Genomic DNA, 14,512 nt, shown 5'->3' on the forward strand with positions numbered 1-14,512 from the left:
GTGGCTGTGGTTTTGTTTGAGTCTTTTAAAGCCTGAGCTGGATGTAACCTTCACGTGTCGCCTGGGAGTGACAGAATCTCTCCCCTGTTRGGAATTTGAGGAGTTAAATGTGTCCACCCTCGGCTGCTCAGCGGAGTCTGCTCTGCTCGCTACTTGTTACTTACTTCGCCCGCATTTTTTTGTGAATGATGCAATGGAGCTACACTTTTTCTTGATAGGATGTTATAGAGATGTTTTTGTTATATATTTAAAGCTTCATTTCACATTGTCCAGTCGATTCGGTGAGTGATCAGTCAAGGGATCTGGAGATGATAAAATGAATCCTGCTTCAGTGCAGTGTTGTGAATACAGTAAGGATTCAGTGAATTCAGGTATCTCCGTCTGTCTAAAAGGATGGCAGTGTTCAATGCAAACAGACTGGAATTTCCTGATTCTGAAGCGGTTCTCTTTTTTTGCCTTTTTGTTTTAATTTGATGGGCTCTTTCAGATACAGATACTCTTCTTAAAGAGAAGTATTATCTGAAACTCTTGGGTGTACCTCAGTCTGAACTTTGTGTACCAACACATCTTTGCATAAAGTACTAATCTCTGCTGTTTTGCAGAGACCACAGGTTCCTGAAACACTTGAAAGCCATCAGCAAATTAAGCAATTGTAAAATACTCACAAGCACCTGTTTGTACATGGTTATYGACTTGGATTGGTGTTGATTTCTTGGTGCTGTGAAACTGAGCATAGTTTTTGCATWTCTTCAGAACGGGGACTTAAAATCCAACTTCAATAGAACTTTGAAGATTTTTAAGAATATTTTAGTAGTTGTCTAAGTTATAGCTGATTTTAGTGAGAATCAGTCAAAATCACTGCTCGGATTTTCCTCCAAAATCTTAGTTTGTTGTTTCCAGCTCTTGAAAAGCTACTTGGAAACTTTAGATACGATGTCGAGAGCGAGCAGAAGAACTGGAAGGTTCATGTWGGAGTAGATTTTCTAAATTATATGTTAGGAAAAAAAGAAAAGTGACCAGCAATGTTTTTTAAAATAACAAACCAAAACACACCAAGGAAACACCTGCACCTGTGTTTTTTTCTTTTCAAGGGTATTAGATAAGCTTGATAAGAAATGTTTGCATGCATTTTGCTTTTTGCCTTTGTGTTTTGGTGAGCAGTGGTAGTTCAGTGGTTTAAAAGATCCAAAGCTTGTGAGAATCAACACTGTTAGAGCTTTTGTGACAACTGTTGTGGGAACAGAAAATGCTTCTGTTCTTCAGCACCGAGCCTGCAAGGTAGAACTAATGTAAAAATATAAAACTGTTTGCAAAATGAAACCAAGAAATCTTTCTAGAAATTCAACAGCTCGACCATTTTTAGCCATTGCAGGAAACTCAAGCCATGAAAAGCAGAGTGAGGCAGTGCTTATCAGACCCTGGTGTCTGAACAGCATTTGCAGTTCTGCATTTCCCCCATTCCCCCACCTCCAGAGCCACCTTTTTTTTTTGTTTGTTTTTTTATGTTGTTGTTGTAGTATGCAAAATTATATCTGCTTTCTTAAGTTCATRCTAATATCAATATTACTGATGGAGTAAAAATGGATGACTAGGGCAAATAATTTGAGATTGGTACTGATAYTCTTACGACCAGAAGCTGCAAATGATTTTCATTTGAAGGAAAGTCTTGAGCTTAGTGCTAGGGCACTGAGTATGATTTAGAAATATTTCTGCAAAAGCATACAGGATAGCCAGGTCTAAGTCACTGCTGCTGCCTGGTTGTAAGATGAGCTTTAAATATTGGGGCAGTTTGGTTRTCARCCCYTCTTGGCCCTCCTYCTGTAGGTAGCTCTGCTTTGTAAARTGCTTTATACCCACAACRTGCCAGAGCCACTGTGATAATCTGTCTGATTTGGTATCTCCGAATAGGCGGTGTCTCTCCCCTTGGTTTTTAATGTTCCCCTGGTGGGTTTATAATATCAGCATGTAGAGCTGAAGCAAAACAGCCTTTAGGCGTTATTGAAGGATGCATAATGTGTCAGGAGGAAACGGTTGCAAGGAAAAAATGTATCAGGTAGGAAGAGTTTTAAACTTTGTTCCCTAAGGTGTTCCTAARAGATGTGTCCTCTGTTCTTTTTGGTTATAGTTACACACAAGACAAGGCTGGAATGGTTAGTGTTTTTCTTGTGAAGACACATTCATTCAATATATTCTTGCTCAAACTCTTCTATATTTCTCCTAGACACAGATGAGTCACAGTGTGTAAATTCCTCATTATCAGTAAGAGCAAATGTTTCCACATGGATATGAACTTACAGTGGACATGGTATTAAACCAGGTATTTAGCAGAAGGACTTAGTGATTTGTGCATAAAAAAGTGTAATAGTGTGTGTTTTTAAGGCAATTCCTGACCTTGCTATTTAAGGGAGGAGATTTTTATGCCTACCTGGGAAATTTGTGTCCTTTGTGTGAGSAAGGGAAGTGTGCTGGTGTGATCTTGGTTACAGAGAGACTGTTGGCAGCTCTGGCAGGARTTCTGTGTGAGCTCTTGTCACCCAGGCACACGATGGAGCTTCTCTGCTCTGTAGGAAGCTTTAATTTGCTTTAGTGGCAAGGAGAGTAGAGAGGTGTGTATCCTCTTAACAGGRAGGAAGGTTTATTTATGGTTTGAATGTGACCTTAGAGAAATGGTTTACTTTACAGTTCCCACACTACAAGAAATAAGCGATAATAACATTTAAGTCTCTGTAGAGTGGTGTAAAGTAAGTAGTCTCCTTTCTTGTTTTCCTTTCTTTTTGTTTTGTTGTTTTTGTTGGTTTGTTTCTTTTGGGTTTATTTTCCCTCTCCAGTACATACAAAACTGTACTTATTCCAGTAAATCAAACCACCGTGCCTTCAACTATAAAACAGCACAAAATGCCACTGTAGTTTTCAAGGTTTCTTTTACTGTAAAAGATGTCATAGCAAGTTTATCTCAGAGTAGAACCTATATATTACTTATATCTCCAAATACTTAGACCTTTTTGTTATGTCAAGCATAGTTACCACTTTCAGTGCTGAAAACGTCTATTGTGTTTTTTTCTTGTTTAAAACCATGGTAGCAAATGCTTTGTTAGCAATGGAAAGATAACTGTGTGTCTTTGTTTAGTGTGTGCATATAAGAATAGAAGCAGCATCTAAWATTGCAGCTTTCCAAAGTGAGAATTGGCTTGTGATTAGTTTTTGTGCAGCCTGAAAATGCCTGGGAATGGTGACAAAGGACTCCAGGTCGGTGGGGCACAGTTTGACATTTTAGGCAAACAGCCCTGATGTGTGGATGAAGGAGGGGAAGACAGCCCTGCTTCAGCTGTGTCTTCAGACCATTTCTCATCTGCTCCAACAACCAGGGAAGGGAAGATCAAATGCTCTGTTTTCTGAGGATSATCTTTGTGATGGTTTAGCTCTGTGGCTTTTCTCACTGCATCATCAGGTGAACTCATGTGATGCTGAGGGAGGGATGCAGGGGGATGGCAGAGTGGCTGCAGCCTGCAGAATCCCATGCCCTGGGGTTAGTCAGGATGCAGTAGAAGCTTTCACCTCTATTGAGACAGAGCCACTGTGGTTTGAGTCAGTAGCCAGGTCAACTTGCATCATTTGATGTGCCTTGGCCTGGCTGTTTGTTGGCAAAGCTCAGATTCTGGAGATGTGTATACTTCAATCAGTCCTGCATGAGAATAGAAGGGTGGGTGAGCAAATTATGCAGGGTTGTGTGTGTGTGTATTATGGGTTTCCTACTTGTAGTGAAGTACATTTTATTTAGGTCTAAGTTTTAGGAAAACATTCCTGAATTTTTAAATACTAAGACATGAGGGGGAGGTGACCTAAAAAAAAAGTGGTTTAAAAAGAGTGTAAATAAATAATGAAATCCTTTGTTGCAGAGAAAAGCAAAGCTTGTTTAAATTAAGTGTGCACTTCAGTTCTGGGTCTGATTGCTGACTCAGTGTCATAATTTAGTTGGGATTGTAGTCTGCTCAGTTGTTCATTAATGCATAGACAGATTTGAATGGAATTGGTTGTGGTTAAACATTTCAAGAGGTGAAATTTAAGTGTCTAACTTTAGAAGCTGGTGACATCAAGTGGTTTTGKTTTTTTTCTTTGCAGGTTGTCTTGGAGTGGAGTAGAGACCAGTATCATGTTATGTTTGATTCATACAGAGACAACGTCGCTGGCAAATCATTTCAGAACCGGTGAGCTTTAYCTGCAACTGATGGTGTTGCACATTTTACTGTTTAATTAAATATTTAAACTAAATATTTTAGTTGAAGTAACGTATTGTTGAGTAGAACCTTATTGTGCACTAAATCCGTTGGGGCTCTAAACTGTTGGGCTCTAAATCTGCAGCAAATTTTAAACTTGGTGGTTTAAATATAGTGCATAGTTAATGCATAATCTCCCAGTTTGGAAAATTGGCATTTGAAAGGTCTAGTCATGTAGTAGAATTTACATTTTAAATGTGTTCAATTCATCCAATCTCTAATGAAACATCAAACCATGACATCTTTTGAGGATCATTATTTAGCAGAGAAGTCACAAAGCTTTTAGAAGCTTTTAGAAGCTTTTAGARGCTGAGTGCATGGGAGAATCTCTCACAGCAAGCTGGAAATTGAGTCATGTGGGTCACTGATTTCAGTTGTGGCAGCTGCTACCACTTCCTGTGCTTTCATCATTCATGTCTGCATAGCCATGGGGTCTGTTGCTCAGAGTAAGTGGACTGTGGAGGAAAACTAAGAAGATATCATTTGACTGTTAATATTGATATACTTGACTGGGAAAAACCTAACCCTGCAAGCAGATGGTTTAATCTGCCTTGAGGTTTGTTGACTCATGGAACAGTAGARATGATCAGATCAATTTGTCATGCTYTAGCTGTGTGAGATAGAAATGATCAGATCAATTTGTCATGCTTTAGCTGTGTGAGATAACGCTGTAGAAGTACATGGGGTTGGTGAATACTACGAATTTTTATGGTCTCTTCTCTTGATCTTCTCCCCCTTTTGCCAAAGGATGACAGACAAAAGCAGAATGGTTCAGCTCAAATGAAGGAATAGCTTAATGTTTAAATGTTTTAGCAGTACTGAAGTGAAAACATGGCAATTTGGTCCTGTTGGTATTAAAATGCCTCACTTTGGGRTAATTAACTGCAGTGTTTTATAAAATCGTTAACTTTGTCCAAAAGAAAATCACAAATCTTACTGTTGTGGTGTAGATATAGTCAGTTCCCATTTCTGCAGTGTTTCCTCACTTCATTTTGGTTGTGTGAAGTGTTCATTTCTGTGGAATGTGAACAAARCATCCAGTGCCTGGTGAGGAACTGCTGGTTACCCGAGCAAAAGCTTGAGGTTTTCACAATGGGTGCTGAAATTATTCCAGTTCACCCTGGAGATTGCTGTTAGCAGTCTCATGTCAGGATAAAAGGGAAGTTTGCTGTGATGTTTGTGTACAGACACCAACTTCCTCTAAATTCATACCAACGAGATGTCTTTGCAAAGWCATACTTTTAGGCATTTGTAAACTTTTAGACATCCCTTGTTAGCGGTTCAATTTATTTTTATTATGAAGCTWCAAAAATGCAGTAATGGACCCTGTCTTGCAGTGGTGGTGTGGTGGAATTTTTTAKACTGGTGTCCATGCAACATAAAAGGCTATACATAAACTGAGGACTGTGGACTTCCACTTTGAATCTGGCTTACCCAGTGATTTTAATCACTTTCTATTTTAGTGCTAGAGAAAAAGATTCAGAATTGGAGAACAGGAGGCTTGTTGATTAGGAAGTTAATCAAATCCACTGCTTTGTGAAAGTAAAAGCTGCATGGCCTTTAGGAAATCTTAATGGGCTTTCAACTGAATTTGAGTACTGTTGTTTTCTAGGAGTTTTGCAGTAAAAATATCTGATTTTTTTCTAACAGTTGAGTTGTAAACTTCAATGGAAAAAACTTAACTGTGAAATGTAGACAGATTTGTGTATGTGGGCAAGCTCCTTATGATGATAAACTCAAAAAGCTGATCACACAAAAACAATGGCATCAACAATTACACCTATTGAACACTGTTCTCTGCCAGAGAGAATTCTCTGCCAAGGCRGAGTTCTGGTTTTACCTTGAAGTTTAGCAATTGCTTTGGCTTGCTTTTCCTTCCTGTTGCAAATCCTTGGCACACCAACTGTTGCACTTCTCAGGTAGCCACATCAGCTGCTGCAGTTGATACTTGCATTGTCTGGGCTCTGACACAGCTTGAGACAGTGGAGTAGAAATTCCAGGGCTTTTTACCAAGTTGCTCCATTTTTGAAGACTTAGTTTTGATATGAAAATACAAATGGAGAAAAGGAAACTAAATAATAAGAGTTCCATGCATGAGTGTCTTGGGTGAGGACTGTGTTTTATTACTCTACCTGCAAATACTGGAGTGTMACTTTGCTGTTCCAGGATGCCATGTTTAAAAGTCACACGTTTGTAAGTAAAGATGTGAAGGAGCAACYCTCAGCTTTTAAAATGTACAKCCTGATTTCAGTGTGGTGCAGCAARTGAGAGCTACCAGTGATYAGCCAGCCATTAACTGTTGAGCTGAGGGAGGCTGGAGAGAGGAAAAGATGTACGAATTAGGGAGTGGAACATCTGAGTTGCTGTTGGTGGTTGATTACAGAGCTGGAACAGGCAGGAAGCCTGGAAGGTTTGCTATCAGCAGCCTGGACTTGTAGCATTCATAAAAAGGCTCAGCAAGGTTGGAGATGACCATATGGTAGGTTGGGAGAGATCCAAAAATCTGCTCTACTCCTTCAGCAACAGTGGGCAAGTTTGTCTTGTACCTACAGTCTCAGCTGTGAAGATGGTTATCTTGTGTAAACACATCACTGGTGTGGGGAATTCCTCCCACCAGTTGTTTCCCTGGTCCTGTTTGGGGGACTGGTGACTCTGGTTTTGTCTTCAAGCAGGCTCCTACAGATATTTTTAGATTTTTGAGTAAAACATGCATACATTTTGGAAAAAGAAAAATGTAAAAACCTCAGTTAAAATGTCTGGGAGTCTCCAAGGAATTTTACAAAGCGATGATTTTCTGCAGAAAGGTGTTAAKGTAATTCCCACTTGGAATCAAAGTGCACTTTTAAGCCTGTTAGTGAACCAGAAGTTAGTCATGTCAAGGAGAGGAAATAGCTGATTAGAAGGGTAGCTGTATTTAGTAAATTAACTCAGCTCATCTTGAGCTTGTCCTGTTTGCCAGACTGGTGTTCCTGATGAAGACCAAATGTAAAAACCCATGTGAAGGGGAAACACAGCAACAGAATGTGAGACCTTTCCTCTTCTCTGGGCTTCAACAATTTGCAAAAGACTCTGCAYGTTAAAGTAGTGTTTGAGAACAGTACTACTTAAGTGTGGTATCTGTGTCATTTTACAGCAAAATTCCACTACATGCTTCTGAAAATATAATTTCTCAGTGTACTTTAGGAAGCCATAAAACCAGCCAGAAAGCTTTGGTCAAGTTCACAAAGGTACAGTCTTAACAGTGTTACTTATCTTAATTGGAAACAACAAATTGGGTTGGCATATCTGGTTTTTATTATTACGTTTTATTATTACTTTCTGAAGCAACGTATGCTGTAAAGGTACATTAAGAAAATTTTTTAAGTATTTGGATACATTTAAAGCAATTAAACCGGTGGATCTGCTACAGTTCACTTTTTTTTCTTTTTTTTTTTTTTTTACTGATCTCTATTGCCACTGGTAATGGAGAATGAGCTGGCCATGTCAGGGTAAATTGAGTTGACATGCCAGCTTCTGACCAAAAATGCTTTTTCCTCCATGGAATTTATTAGCATTTGGCTGTAYGTGGCATAGTGTAGGAAATTATACATGTGTATGTGCTCCTACACAGAGATGCACTTTCAGGAAATAATAAATTGGAGAGAGGCTTCACAACAGTCAAAATTGCCTCATACCATAGGAGCTGGAGTTGTTTCAGACATGCTGTGTTCTTCAGTGAAATCTGGGTAAATAAACTCTGCACCTTGCCCAGAAGGCTGAAGGTTGGGCAGTTTTGAAATCCGCTGGCTTGAGTCAGGTGCTTCCAGCTCAAACACTCCTTTCCAAGCTGTAGCATTCCAGGGATTGTCAAACCAGTCATTTAACTGATTGCAACAAATGTAGGAAAGCTGGAAGAGCTCCTGCCATTGAGTTTCTACTCCTCTGGAGAACTTTGTAGTTGAAAATGTGCCTTGCTAATGAACTAGAAGCTAGCCTCTCCAGAGAAAAAGGTGAAACAATAGATTAGAAGAGTTGTTTTATTCAGTAAATTGACTTTTTTGGGGTAGGAGGGCAGGCTCCTGCAGATGTGAGGGACTTGCTGGGAAGGCAGCACTGATGCTGAAATGTTCAAACTCTCAGAATGAGCCACCAKGATCCACTGTTGCAGCTCAGTTAGGAACAGTGGCAAATTGAGGACAAAATGTTCCTGTCCATGTGCTGTAACCAGCTGCTGGCTGACCTTTTAGCAGATTTTGTGCTTCACTTGCTGAGTCTGAGCCAGCAGGAAATGAAGCYGGGTGCACACTCTGCTGTGCATGGGAAGGTGGACAAAATACCTTCCAATGKTTTTGGAAAGATGAACTAGAGAGAGCACCTTTGAACAGCTCTCTGATGCTGAGATCCATGGGGTGGRATGATGTTTTCCAATGTTTGCTAGRCTGTCGGAAGGTTTGGAAGGTATGAAATAGCTTTTGATGCTGGAACTKTTGAAAATAGTAATTGGAGCATCCTCCTGCTCTCTGGGACTGAGAYTCACCTGTAGCAGCAGCCTGGAATACTGCTGACACAAAGCTGTGGGCCTTGGAGAGGAGATTATCTTAAATATAAATTAGGAAAAAGGTACCCAAATCACTTCCTTCTGCCCTATGGATGCTGGAAATCTGTAACTCTCCAGAAACAGCTCCAGGATATTCAATTGTGTCAAGAATTAATTTGTCTGCCGTGTCTAGAGTSTGAAATCATGTACCCAAATTAGATTGCTGATTTATGAAATGCCCTGTTAATATAATCTAAGAGACATTCCTAGCATAGAGACCTGCTCCTGCTGAGATCTCATTGGCTCTGCCAATAAATAACAGTGAATATGATTTAAGTTATGCTTCATGCTGTCCTGTCTAAAGTAGTTGGTGAATTAAAAATGTGCTCAGGTCCTGGTACTGACTTGAAAAATATTTGATGGGTTTGAAAGAGTTGGGCCATAACTTCATGCCGGTGAAATTTAGAGCATAAGGTTAGGATTTCCTTTAGTTGCTGAGCAGTTATAACCACTTTGTGTCCTTTTGGTTTATGTCTGTGCTGTTTTGTCAGAGCTTGTGTGTAATTTAGACAGGATTATTTATATTAATAGCTGAAGAGAGGCTTTTTGCTTTGTCTTGTTTGCAGCCCAGACACGGAGTGTTGCTGTTGTTAGACAGAAATTGCTATTGTAGGATGCCATGAACACTCGTAATGTCATATTAAACAGCTCATGGAGCTTTCCTTTGAATTCTGTAGGCTYTGTTTACCCATGCCAATTGATGTGGTGTACACCTGGGTGAACGGCACAGATGTTGAATTGATCAAAGAAYTGCAACAGGTCAGGGAACAGATGGAGGAAGAACAGAAAATAATGAGGTAATAATCTTATATTTTTTCCCTTTAACTGACAGCAGCAATCTAATGCTGCACTRGATTTCTTTGTTGTTATTTTCCCCCCATGTTCTCAACATGGAAATTCAAAGTACATTTKCTCACTTCTTCATTGATTATTCATAAAACCTTGTTTCAGTTCTACTTTTAGCTGTCAAGTACTGTCTAATTAGAAAATTGTTTAAGATAAGCATAATAATTAAGSCTCTTCTGTCATGAATTTGTAAAATGCCATGTGGAAAAATCTGCGTTGTGTATGTCATTTTGTATTGATTTCTCTAACTCACTTTGTAAATAGTCATAGTCAAACTATGCCTCAGATATATAACCTCTCTTTATCTCTTTTCTATCCCCACCCTCTTAGTATTTCTTTTTATAATGGGCTTCAAAGGATCTTAAACATGTTTTTTAAATACTTTTTAGATTAGTTAGATTCGTATTCTCAGGAGCACTGAAAATGAGAAATAGGAAAATAATTTATGCATATTACAAAGGTTTGAGATGGCCTTTAGCTAAGGGAACAAAGCCATGTATTGCTGCATTTATTGTTGTAGGTTGAAGGCTCAGATCAGTAATTTTGCAGAACTCTATGCGCAAACACAGACTGCTGCAGATACCTTGGGTTATGTCCCATAACCACTGATTTMGTTTTTGATAAGCAGCTCTGTTTTGGGCAGTAAATATGGAAAATGGAAGGGCAAATCTGTATTTTAAGGATTATRATAATTTAGTTAAGAATAATGAGAAATCCACAAGTAAGAGAATTGATCTGATTTTTGGCATGTTATGTCTTGCAGTTTAGGTGCAATGACACTRTGATCTCAAGGGTAATTCTGGATCTTTTCTTTGTTACCCAAACAATGAATATATTAGTGGAACTTTAAATTCATTTACCTTAAACACGGACAGTCTCTGCTCTGAAAAGCTTTCAAATTTATGTTAATATTTTCCTAGCAGTTCATATAGCTAATATTAGAGGGTTTAGCTTTGTCATCACTCGTGCTGTGATTCCTGTTTCAGAAAGGAAAAACACATGGGGTTTTTCCATAACACTGATTTGGAAAGTTGAAATTAAGCTTATGAGTAAGACTCATGTCTATACCATGTTTGCTGTCTACAGGGTCACCTGGTTCTCTCTCCTGTAGATAACTTTTTTCATGTACTTTGGAATCAATGACCACTATTACAAAAAGAGCTGTTCCACAGACCTTATCAGAATATTTATGTTAGACAAAACAATGAAGTCAGCCTAGTTTCAGGTCACTTCATCCTGGTTCTTACCTGTGYTTTTCACATCAACATGGCTTTTGTTAAGCAATTCCTGTTAGCAAGAAGAGTCCTGCTGCCACAACTCCACACAGCCATGAGTTTTGAGCTGGCTCTGCTCAGGGTGAGCAGTGAAGGGCACGTGTGACAGCCTGTGCTTGCCTTGGCAGCTTTTTATCTGGGTTATTGCTGCTCTGATAATGTGTCCCTGGCTCAATTMACAATCTGAAACCAGACTCTATTCCTTACTGTCAGTTCAGTGTTATTCAATATTATTGTTTTAACTTTGTAATAGGGAAATCCTTGGSAAGAATGCAACAGAACCAACGAAGAAGAGGTGAGTTTTTGTGAGTTTTTGGGGGCACGTAAGTTGGAATAATTGATATTCTACTCACTKTTAGCTGAAAGAAGATGCTGGTTAGGATGGTGGTTTTTTATAGCCCATGCAGGCCTTCCTATGTCACTTCAAGAGCTGACAGCATGATGATATATATGTWGAATAAAAGTAATATTATTGTGACAAATATGAACGAGTTTCTTAAAACATAACAGTTTCTAGAGTTTGGAATGAATATCCTCATCTGTTTAGGGACAGCTCCTATTCAGAGTATGAAAAAATTCTCATGTTTTGAATCATGAAWCTCTAGGTAGACATGTATTAAAAATTCAATGTTGCTTTCCCCTGCCATTTGTGTACGTGGCACTGCAGCTAATTGTCTGTGGAGGTCCAAGCCTCTTGTGGCTGCTCTGGCCCAGTCACTTGGCTTGGTCCTCCTGTTATTTAGAGATTTTTATCAAGTCTCCTCTGTGGGCACACTTGGAAATCTTGGAAACTTTTGAAAAAAAGTTATGGGAATGAATTGAACACTCCTGAACACTGCCAGTCAGATATTTCCTTTCTGCAGGAAAATAAGTTCGCTTTTGGTAATTTCCCCCTGCCACAGCAAATACTACAAATAATTGATCAGACTTTAAAAAAAAAACTTTTCTTATTGCATCCAAGATTGATTTTTGTCTTACATTTTCTAGTGGAAATTATATATTTTAAATATACCYTTGGTGTTTTGCTGCAGTGAGAAGCAGCTGGAGTGTTTGCTGACCCACTGCATCAAAGTGCCCATGCTGGTCCTGGATCCTGCTCTGCCTGCCAACATCACTCTGAAAGACCTGCCGTCCACTCATCCTGCTTTACGAGCTGCTAACAATATGTTCTTTGTAGCAAAACCAAAAAATCCTTCTACCAATGTGACTGTGSTTGTTTTTGATAGCCCTAAGGACGGTAAGAAGCTCTTTGTTGGATTCCATCCAGTTTTCTAGAGCTGCTGTGAATTAGTTTGGGGCTTGCTTTTTCTTTTTTTCCTCCAGTACTGACTTTGATGCTGATTTTCTGTTTGGCTGTAGCAAGTGATTCAGTGTCTCTCTTGCCCTCAGACTGTTTCTCTAAATGATGACATTAATGATACGGTTTGCTTCACTCCCAGACAACTGATTACAGATGATTAGAGTTCCATGCTTTAAAAGCCTATTGCAAAACAGGCTTCATATCTGAATATCTGTGTTGCTCTGATAATCTCAAGAGGCTGGGGTTTAGACTGAGGAAGATTAGTTTTAGAAATCCTCTTTTAATTGCTGTGAAGGCTAGTTTGAATAAAGTGCAGTGAGCTCTGCCCTTGTTCAAAGGATTGCCAACTGTAAAACAAAATCATTCATGTGTTCAGCATATATAAGTAGGGTCTTAGAGCAGGTATGAATTTYATATCTCCTTTAATATTTAGTGTCTGACTACCACTCCAACCACTTGTCTTTATTTTACCACCACAAATTATTTACTCTTTATAAAGACAACTTTTCACASCATAAATATTCAAGTATCTTTAATTTGCAAAACTATATCTTGGTTACTATAATATACAAAAGAAGTGACTTTACACTGAAATAAGTTTTTGATTTGCAATGCATTTTATGTTTTCCAGTTGAAGCTGCCCATTCTGGAATGTTAAAGGACAACAGCAAACAGATAGTATGGAGAGGCTACTTGGTATGTACTTTTACAATCTGTTGATTAGCTGCTGTATGTGTTAAACATTCTGTGCATTTTCAGGAAGTTTCTGTGTCTGTGCTATTTTTTTCCATAATTCATATGTACTAAAAMCTGAAAGCTTTTAGACCCACCCTTAATGTTTTGTGAACTATTCTATGTCAAAAAAGGTCTTTATATCCTGTTTTTTTCTTTTCAGACTACAGACAAAGAAGTTCCAGGTCTGGTATTAATGCAAAACTTGGCCTTTCTCRGTGGATTTCCAGCTACATTCAAAGAAACAAACCAGCTACGAACAAAACTSCCCGAGAGCCTGGCCTCTAAAGTAAAACTGGTAAGGCCTGGAGGAAAGAGTGCCTCACTGGTACTGGCCTTGTGGAAAGGCTCAGCTGTGGAATCTCACCCGCCTGGGAGACTCAGGATATCTCTGAGAGTAATCTGGGTTTTTTGGTGAGATTCTGCCCTCAGTTAAGAGCAGCAAATAGTGACTCAGAAGAGTTATCAGTGGCTCCTTTAATGTAACAGAGTTTTGTTTATGCAGCTTCTTAGATTTTTTTCTTCTTAGCTTTCTTAATAGTAACAGCACTGAATGCTTTTGTTTCTTTCTGCCACATGCTTTGTAGGATTTTGAGCAAGTTGCACTTGAGTTTATCCACCTGCAAGGCAACACAAAGCACCTCGTGTGGCCATTCTGCACTCCCCTGCTGTTTGGACACCTGCTAGAGTTACAGCCAGGCATAGGAGATTGGTGAAGGKTTAAAACGTTTGGCAAAGGCATTGGCTTTTGTACTGGAGAGAGATGTGATTTGTGGTGTGAAAAGGGTGGAGSTCAAGGAGTTTCTGGAGGAGAAAGAGCAGAGATTATGGGGTGGCAATCTGTGGGTAATTTGTCTTCATTAGTCTGATGTCCACCTGTAGCAGGTGCTAATTCAATTTATGGCTTCTTGTGCTGCTCAGGTGAACATGAGGTTTTGTTGTTTGTGTGTGTTTTGTTTTCTGGTTTTTGTTTGTTTTTTGGGGGTTGTTGTTTTGTTGKTTTTTTTCTGTTTTTAATTGGCATTCTGGGCTAACAACTCATGTACTCTGTTGCAGAAATTGTCTTGTGTAATTCTTTTCACAGGCTGGTCACACTCCCAACTTAATGCAAGCTGAAATTCTTTTTCCTTGTCTSAGCTTGTGTTAGCTGGCTTGGAGTCTTGTTAAAGGCAAGGCAAACCTTGCAAAATGAACTCATTTATACCTCTCTTCCTACAGGCTGTAACACAKATTAATAGGGAGAGCTTTTAAACACCTATTTAAGATTCAATAGGTATTTGCTTTTGCATCTCTAGTGTCACAGCAGTTAAATATCAGTGGATATCCATTTGGTTTGTTGCTGTCCAGATGAACATGAAGGCTGCATCTCTGGGGTTCTTTGATAATTTCCCATGTCCTTGTCTGCCTTTATGGAAGTGACATCCCATGCCTGTTATCTCTCTGTATGATTATTCCTTACCCTGTCTTGGTTGTGTTTTTCMATTTGTCATCAGTCATGTGTCATCTRTTT

At 39.1% G+C, this 14,512-nt stretch overlaps 1 protein-coding gene across 1 annotated transcript in view; it reads left to right on the top strand.

Annotated features, from left to right (window-relative positions):
* GNPTAB (N-acetylglucosamine-1-phosphate transferase subunits alpha and beta) overlaps nucleotides 1-14,512 on the top strand; it is a 52,072-nt gene that overhangs the window by 12,907 nt on the left and 24,653 nt on the right. The window contains exons 2-7 of the mRNA XM_057384554.1: nucleotides 4,042-4,205; nucleotides 9,528-9,647; nucleotides 11,224-11,265; nucleotides 12,002-12,207; nucleotides 12,902-12,966; nucleotides 13,166-13,300. Of these exons, the coding sequence (XP_057240537.1) occupies nucleotides 4,042-4,205; nucleotides 9,528-9,647; nucleotides 11,224-11,265; nucleotides 12,002-12,207; nucleotides 12,902-12,966; nucleotides 13,166-13,300 (732 nt within the window). The remainder of the gene's footprint in view (nucleotides 1-4,041; nucleotides 4,206-9,527; nucleotides 9,648-11,223; nucleotides 11,266-12,001; nucleotides 12,208-12,901; nucleotides 12,967-13,165; nucleotides 13,301-14,512) is intronic.

This window comes from Malurus melanocephalus, unplaced genomic scaffold (genome assembly GCF_030028575.1).
Source record: "Malurus melanocephalus ecotype Western Australia unplaced genomic scaffold, MMel_1.1 scaffold_718, whole genome shotgun sequence".
Classification (NCBI taxonomy): domain Eukaryota; kingdom Metazoa; phylum Chordata; class Aves; order Passeriformes; family Maluridae; genus Malurus; species Malurus melanocephalus.